This window comes from Pteropus alecto, unplaced genomic scaffold (assembly GCF_000325575.1).
Source record: "Pteropus alecto unplaced genomic scaffold, ASM32557v1 scaffold137, whole genome shotgun sequence".
Taxonomy (NCBI): Eukaryota; Metazoa; Chordata; class Mammalia; order Chiroptera; family Pteropodidae; genus Pteropus; species Pteropus alecto.
Window position 1 is genome coordinate 4391301 of NW_006440135.1, and position 8141 is coordinate 4399441.

Consider the following 8141-nt stretch of genomic DNA (forward strand, 5'->3'; position numbering starts at 1 on the left):
CCGGCCGACCCAGGGGCTTGGCGGTGCGGGGTCGGGCTGCGGGTCCCGGCCCCCACCTTGTGCCTTCGCCCTGACAGAGTGGCAGGAGCGACCCGTCTAGCTCCCTGAGGGGGGTGAGGGGGAAGGACACGCCGGGAGAAGGAAGGAGAGGTAGCGCTCAGCTGTCGGTCCCCAATGTTTTGGCATTCACGTGCTCCACCTTAGGGGACCAGGCCCTCCTCCTTGGGCCTCTGGGCTCCCGGAACACCCACACAAGGGCCACAGCTGGGTGCCGGTGTTCCCTCTAAGCACTTGTGTAAGAGCCGCTGTCTCTGTCTCTGCAGATTACGCCGACAAGCCCTTGGAGAAGCCCCTGAAGCTGGTCCTCAAGGTGGGAGGAAGCGAAGTGACTGAACTCTCGGGGTCTGGCCACGACTCCAGTTACTACGATGATAGGTCAGACCACGAGCGGGAGAGGCACAGAGAAAAGAAGAAGAAAAAGAAGAAAAAGTCCGAGAAGGAGAAATACCTGGACGACGAAGAAAGGAGGAAGCGAAAGGTGAAAGCGGTGGCCAGCGTGGTAGCCCCAAAACCCCCGGGGGCAGAGGACGGGCGCAGCGGGGGCTTAGCAAACGGGGGTCCTGTCTGTAGCAAAACGCAGACCGAGAAGGCGGTCGCTTCACTTTGGGCTCCTTGAGCAGCGCTTCTCGCAGGGGCGGGAGTCTGGGCTGAGGGCTTTTCCCATAGAAACAGCAGATCCGCTTAAAACCTTGCATCGCTCTCGCCGCCTTCATCTCATAGGAGGAGAAGAAGCGGAAACGGGAAAAGGAACACTGTGACACGGAGGGAGAGGCCGACGACTTTGATCCTGGGAAGAAGGTGGAGGTGGAGCCGCCCCCCGATCGGCCCGTCCGAGCGTGCCGGACACAGCCAGGCGAGTGCCGGCATTTTCAGAGCCTGCCTTGGAGCTTGTCACTGGAAAGTTGTGGTCGGCACCGTGCCTTTCGGCCTTTGGGGAGAAGTACAGAAAGGCGGGAAGGACCAGTGTGTTCTCTTCCAGGCCCTCGCGTTAGGTGTAGTTGGCCCTGAGGTTCTCACTGTCATCTTTGATCTAGAGCGGGGCTGGCCAGCTGCGGCTCCTCGCCGTTTTCCTTAAGCCCGTGAGCCGAGAGGCTCATCGTAGCGGGAGGGGCCTGGTGCTGGACTCAGTTATTCGGGCCTCCAGGAACCCTGGGAGCCATGTCGGCTCCCCCAGAGGAGCTTCTGGAACCTTCTGACCTGTGTAGGGTCACATCACTCCGAGGTTCTGGATGTCGGGGGGTTGCCCTTCAGGCATTTCTTTTCTTGCTGGGGGAGGCGGGAAGTATCTCATGGCAATCATGGCGAGTGGCGCCGTTTTCTGGCAGGATCCCTCGTGTGAGTCACCCCACGCTGAGCGGTGGGACTCAGGCAGCTGGGCACGTAGGGGAGGAGAAGGTTAGGTGCACACAACAGTTCATTGAATGAACGTGTCTGCAAAGTTAATTCGGTCGCTGGTGACTGTTAGCTGAGTCCAGTTGACCTGCTTGAGGTCGCACACCCGGTAGCTCCCCCCTCCCCCGCCAAAACTCCCAGTGTGCTTGAAGGGCTAATGCCCGCAGGCCACTGTGTTGCCCCGCCTCGTCACTGCAGGGCGTCGCTGTCGGGCTCGCCGGTCTGCACTCCTTCTGTGATTCAGCCCTGGAATGGGCTCTTTCTCCAGGGAGTGCTGATCCTTCAACGGGGAATGGCATTCAGAAGCTAAACTCTGGGCGCTGGGTGTGGCCCTCAGTGGACTGAGCTGGGAAATGCCGTTACGAACATAGGGCTTCTAGGGGGACCTAGATGGACTGCGTTTACAGTCACTAGAAGCTGTGTTTTCGCATGGGGGCCCAGAGACGTAGCCGCCGTGCTCGTGACCCTGTGCATGTATCGTCTGCGGCTTACAAATGAGCGGGCGCATCCAGAGTTTAGGGCTCAGGTGATGCGTTGGTTGGTGAAGCCAGGGTCAGCTTCCGTGTCCACAGCCTCCCTCCCTCATCTGTAGTGTACCAGGCCCAGTGGTGATCGGGGCTGGAAACAGGCCGATGAGTGGTAGCTCTGCGTTGTCTTGAGGGATATTGGCGCACTCGGGTTTAGGGACTGATGCGTGGGTGTGCTTTCCCACACAGCTGAGCTTCGTGGGAGCCAAGAGTGGATCTGGTTTACTTTTCTATCTAGTTTCTGTTGGAACCTCGTCATTAAATTTCCAGTTTAGGAAAAAAAGTGCAGCTTGCTGCCAGTGTTAATTTAGTTTTACACAAACACGCTCTTTGAGGCTGAAGCAGATCTGACTGGTTTTCAATGTGAAAATAAAATATGAAAACCGTTCTTGGAGTTATTTCTAAATAGAACTTGTCTCTGATCTTAATGTGACAAACGTGTACATAAACCGGATTCAACAGGTGAATCTTCAGCTAACTACTGGTTGAAAACGGTGTTAACGTCACGTGTAGGAACGCTGTGTTTCCTAGCATTTGATGTTTTCAGCGATCGAGAATTACTGCTTTTATAAACAAAAATACTGTTACTGAAAGTAGAATGTTGTAAATAGGCTGTTATCTGTTTCCAGAGATATCAGTATACTAGAGCGATGTGAAAGTTATAATACAGGTGACATCAGGACTGTGACCCAGGTGTCGTCACAGCGCAGCTGCCACAGCGCAGCTGCCGCAGCGCCTGTGCCACCGGCCCGCATTCTTGAGGCGAACAGGAAGTGGACCTCAGAACAAGTGCACTGTGAAATGGGAGCTCTTCAGAGAAGCGAGAGCAAACTCTTTGTGTTCAATTATTTACTTATTTATCTTTTTGCTTTTTAAATCATCAGCTGAAAATGAGAGCACGCCTATTCAGCAACTGCTAGAGCATTTTCTCCGCCAGCTCCAGAGGTAAAGAGTGTTTCGAAAGACCTCGTGCTTGGGGACATTCGGGTGTCTTTCAGGTGTTCTCGCCCCCACCCCATGGCCTATGAAGCGGACACTTCACCTTCACCAGCAACACCCAGTCTGACAGGGCGGGCAGGCATACGGGAGCAGAGCAGGGAGGGCGGTGTCCGCAGAGTCAGCATGAGGGGTGTCATGCTGCGCCGTGGACGTCACGGCTGGAGCCAGGTGCTGGATTTGGAGTTTTTAGTATATCCAAAACACCTACCACAGTTTTAAGGAGCGTAAACTTATTTTTTATCTGTAAGGAACTAACTTTGGTTAATTGCATCAGATTTTTATTGTGAAGGATTTTGTGTCATTCGGAATTTAGATTTTAGTTTTCTAGTTTCAATTTAAAGATGTTTTGTTTTCAGAAAAGATCCTCATGGATTTTTTGCTTTTCCTGTCACGGATGCAATTGCTCCTGGATACTCCATGATAATAAAACACCCCATGGATTTTGGCACAATGAAGGACAAGATTGGAGCTAATGAATACAAGTCAGTCACGGAATTCAAGGTAAACTGATTTCAGTCCCTAAAGCAGTTCTCAGGAGGCTCTGCACTGGTTTACGTCCAGTGCGTGCTTCGTCCGTCTCACGTTTCCCATGGCACGTTTTCGCAGGTGTTTCTGCGCTCGAGCTGATGTTTCACAGAGTCAGGGAAATGGGTTGGTTGTAATTTTCTCTCTTTTGGTCTAGAAGCTGGTCCACACGTTACGTGCTATTAGAAATGCCATATTTTTTGAAGTTACTGTGCTGCCATAAAGGGGACACGGTTGGTGAAGCAAAGATGTGGCCTGGTCCAGAATGGGTGTTTTTAGAAATATCGTTTTCCTAATTCTTAGTTTTGTCTTAGAGTAACTGGGAGTTGGGTTTTAGAATGATAAATTCTGACAATCTCTGAGCACTTTCTTAACTAACTCTTAGCACCAGTTGTGCGAGGTAGAAATTGCTGGTTGGCTTTGAAATCCTGGGGAGAAGCAAAGCGAATTCTTGCAACACGGGCAGTAGTGTCATTTAGGAAAAGGCGTTGTTGGGTTTCTTTCTTAGGCCTGTTAGCGTTCCATGTTTCCCGGAGACGTCACTGGAAGGGGCTGCTGCCCTGCGGGGACAACGTGGCGGGCCGGAAGTCTGGGAGTGAAGGAGAGTTTTCAGAGGGGGTCGGTGACAGCACCAGGGGGCAGGTGCGAACAGTGTCCGTGCCCTGACCCTCCGCTCCCTGACTGGGAGTTCTCATACAGTGACAGCCAGGTCGTGGGCAGTGTCCACCTGTCTCTCGTCTTCGAGAGAGTTCTGACCCTGACACAGTTGGGACCTGTGTTGCGCTGGGGCTTCACGGCCTCAGGCCTACCTGGCCCTGGGACACTGGCACAGTGACTTGGTAAGGTCCCCAGATAGCATGTGCTACAGTGACAAGTGGTCTCAGTGGTCATTGTCATCCTGATGTCTAATTCCCCTATGAAAGGTGTGTGTTAAATTTTGGTTAGGATATTAAAATGCTGGTGTTTTAAATAACTTACTTTTAACATAAATTGTCGTTCAGTGACACTCTATTTTAAGGGGAGGCTCTTTTTAGTAGCGCTAGAGTAACAACCTGTGGATGAAAATGTAAATTCTGTGGGGAAATCCCAGAGGTGGAGGACCGGACCGCCCACCCTCGGTCCAGCCCTAGGCTTTCCCTTGACCTGGTCCTTGGTCTTTGCCCCTGGCTGTATCTGCGCCCCTCCCGGGGAGGGGAAGGCTGGAGACAGGAAGCGGGGAGCTACCATCTTCCTCACGAAGAGTGCTCATTAGGCTTAGCAAGGCTATTTCATGTAAGTAGAGACCAATGGACAGTTACAAAAACTCTGAAAGAAGTTTAAAGATTTTTTTTTATTTAATCAAAGACCCAAATTTAATTGTTTCCCGTTCAGACCCTTCTTTTTGTCCCTTTGACAGGAATCCAAACTTTTTGCTGTTATCCATGTGGTTTCAAGCTCAATGATTTGTTTTTCTTTTTTCAGGCAGACTTCAAGCTGATGTGTGATAACGCAATGACGTACAACAGGCCAGACACTGTGTACTATAAGCTAGCCAAGAAGATCCTGCACGCAGGCTTCAAGATGATGAGCAAAGTAAGAAGCCCACGGACAGCGCGGGCCATGGAAGCGAGAGTTCTGCACGTGTTTCTGCCCAGACAGAAACTCACACTCAGTGAACGACACGCTTCCACCCATCTGTCCCTGGCCACGGTGTGGACCCCTCTGCTCTAGGGTAGACGCCCCAGGCTGCCTCACCATGTCCCTCTCCCCCAGGCACGCTCCTTCTCCTCCTCCTGATCATGACCTGGTTGTCACGTCTCCTTCAGGGTTGGTGGAAAGTTCCGGGTCAGTTGATCTCGAGCCTGGGTGTCCATCTCACTGGATGGCAGCCAGCCTTTTGGGCTGTGTCGCTTGTGTGGCTGCCTCACGGAATTCAGCTGGGACATCTTGGCCATCCTGAGTGGTTCCCCAGGTCTGTCCCTGTGCCAGGTTGCATGTGTCACATGTCTAGGACCAGTGCCTTGTGGGCCCGTAGGTGAGGCGCAGCCCCGTGCCCTCTGGCCGGCTCCCCTCTGCTAGCTCTGAGCGCTCGCTGGCCAGTTGGCTGCCACCCTTTGGTGCTGACCCCATGAGCACGCCCCACTGCAGCGCATGGAAGGTTAGCTGTTAGGCCAGGTGAGGCTGTGGCCATTCCCACGCATCCCATCGTCACGGCGCCCAGGCCGTGAGGCAGAGGTAAAGTCCGCGCCGCTCTGTGCTTTCTGATTCTAGGAGCGGCTGCTAGCTCTGAAGCGCAGCATGTCGTTCATGCAGGACATGGATTTTTCTCAGCAGGCAGCTCTTTTGGGCAACGAAGATACAGCTGTCGAGGACCCTCCTCCTGAAGTTGTGCCTGTTCAAGTAGAAACTGCCAAGAAATCCAAAAGGCCGAGTAGAGAAGTCATCAGGTAAAGGGCAGGGCGCCGGCCCGTGGGGGCGGACACCCACACGGGAAGGCGGGCGCTGCGGGGTGAGCTGGTGGCGGACACGCAGCGCTTTTGCCGGCATCTCCGGGGCAGCTGGGCCGGGGGGACGTGGCTCCACAGAAGCCTCCATCGTGCTCAGAGGGGCACGGCCATCCCTCCCTGCCACCCTGAGCGTGTGGGTGACGAGTGTCACGGGCACCACTGGGAGGCGCTGGCCAGCTGGTCCCAGGGTCAGGTCTGTGGGAAGTGGTGGGTTACTGTGCGACCCTCGCTCTGCGTGTGGACTCACCACCGCCCTGCAGCCAGCACAGTAGCGTGTCCTGGAGGAGAGTCACTGTCGTACTGGTGGACACAGGAGACAAAGGGCTGGGACAGCCCCTGCTGCTGACGCGCACTCTGTCCCAGCTATGGCACGGCGTGCCTACCTGTCCAGCCCTGCAGCCTGTCCGCTGCTTACTTGTCACAGCTGTTTCCACACGTGTGCGATTCGTGAATACTTGTTGGCCCTTCAGTTCTAAGAAGCCCTTTCATATGCAGGACTTGGGCTAGTGACCTCGGCTTACCTGCCCCGGGCTTGGGACAGTCGTGCTGTGCTGGGCAGCCAGCACGCGTGGCAATGTGCTTTTCTTCCACGCTCCCTGAGCTCCCTGCCGTGGCTGTAAGCGTGGACCAGAGGAGCGGCTTTCCCGTAGCCCCGAATCCCCAGGCAGGCCTGCCCTCGTGGCCCTTTGGAGGGGTCCTGCCCACCAACTTCTAGAACTTTCCACAGCAGAAGCTACCTCCCTCAGGGGCTGCGCCCAGCACCTCTCAGCTCTTTGAATCCAGAACTCCTTGGTGTGGAACCTGGGGTTCGCCTGCCGAAGTCGGCGTCCCTCGGGCCCTCCCGCCACGTGCAGCCCCACACCCCCGTCCCAGCTTGCCACCAGCGCCTTAATCCTCCATGGGATTTTTGTCGCTTTTTTTGATGGCACCTCGAATGTTGCTCTAACTAATGAGGCTCCTGTCATTGGACGTTTCTCGTGTTTGTAAAGTGACCGAAGAGTAGCTGAGCCGTGAGGAACGTGGAGGTTTCCGCGCCTCACGCTTCTCTCCGTCTTCACGGGAGCAGCTTGTTTCACCGTGGTTAGCACTGCAAGGACAGGGAGCGAAAGAGCACTTTGTGCCACTCGTGTTGGCCCTCTGCGTGGCCTCGGGGACACTGGGGACTGGCCACAGCGGGGGGTGGGAGTGGCGTGCGCTGCGTGCCTCCGGGTGACTCGTGTTCTGGTTGCAGCTGCATGTTCGAGCCAGAAGGGAACGCGTGCAGCCTGACCGACAGCACGGCCGAAGAACACGTGCTGGCCTTGGTGGAGCATGCGGCCGATGAGGCGCGGGACAGGGTCAGCCGGCTTCTTCCGGGCGGCAAGGTAGGGGTCCCCGACAGGCGGCGGCGTGTTCTGCCAGGGTAGCGGCGCAGCCGTAGAATCAGTAGTAGGTGTGCGTTAGGATGCCGAGACTGTCTAGTCAGCCCCCTCGCTGGCCTGGGAGAGCCTTTGGCACTGGAGGGTGCAGCTCAGTAGACATCTGTGGTCGGGGTCAGGCCCTCGTCCTCACAGGCGGCGTAGCCTGCTGGCCCGTCTCCTGGGGTGAGGGAGTCTTCTGGGGGCAGACACCGGATCAGAGGTGTGTCAACCTCTGTCACTCAACAGAGGCTGACCCTGCCAGGCTCCTCTGCCGCAGCTTAACCCCGTTCTCTGTGTACTCACGTTTCCGTGTGCCCTGGCAGCCCTCGTGGGTCTGACCAGGTATGGCTGGTAGGAGCCCATTCAGCGGGCCGCTGGTCCTCGGGAGGAGGCCCCACCTCCTTTTGGGCACCTCCCCCCGACCCCAGAAGGTGTTCTGGGCCAGCACTTCGAGCAGAGACAGCACAGGTCACGTGTGCAGCTTCAGACTTCCTAGTGATCACGTAACGGACGTCGACGGAATTTTAATGTTTTTTTATCTGCCATGATAGGTTTAGAGTCTTATTTGACACTTGGTCTGTATAAGAACTTGCTAGAACTTTATTTTTTTTTTTTTTACGTGCGAAGTCTGTCAAACACGTTAGACTGGAAAGGATTTTGAAATGATGATTTTTTTGGATGTGTTGGAATATAAAACCTGTTAAGATCAGTTTCACCTGTTCTCCCCCGCTTGCTCATAACGTGCCTGCTCG

The 8141-nt window shown here is 54.9% G+C and overlaps 1 protein-coding gene across 1 annotated transcript in view; it reads left to right on the top strand.

The window, feature by feature from the left end:
* Positions 1-174: 174 nt before the first annotated feature.
* BRD9 (bromodomain containing 9) overlaps positions 175-8141 on the top strand; it is a 21926-nt gene continuing 13959 nt past the window's right edge. Inside the window, exons 1-8 of the mRNA XM_025050508.1 lie at positions 175-190; positions 324-538; positions 781-913; positions 2864-2924; positions 3335-3479; positions 4965-5192; positions 5754-5929; positions 7221-7353. Coding sequence (XP_024906276.1) covers positions 175-190; positions 324-538; positions 781-913; positions 2864-2924; positions 3335-3479; positions 4965-5192; positions 5754-5929; positions 7221-7353 — 1107 coding nt within the window. The remainder of the gene's footprint in view (positions 191-323; positions 539-780; positions 914-2863; positions 2925-3334; positions 3480-4964; positions 5193-5753; positions 5930-7220; positions 7354-8141) is intronic.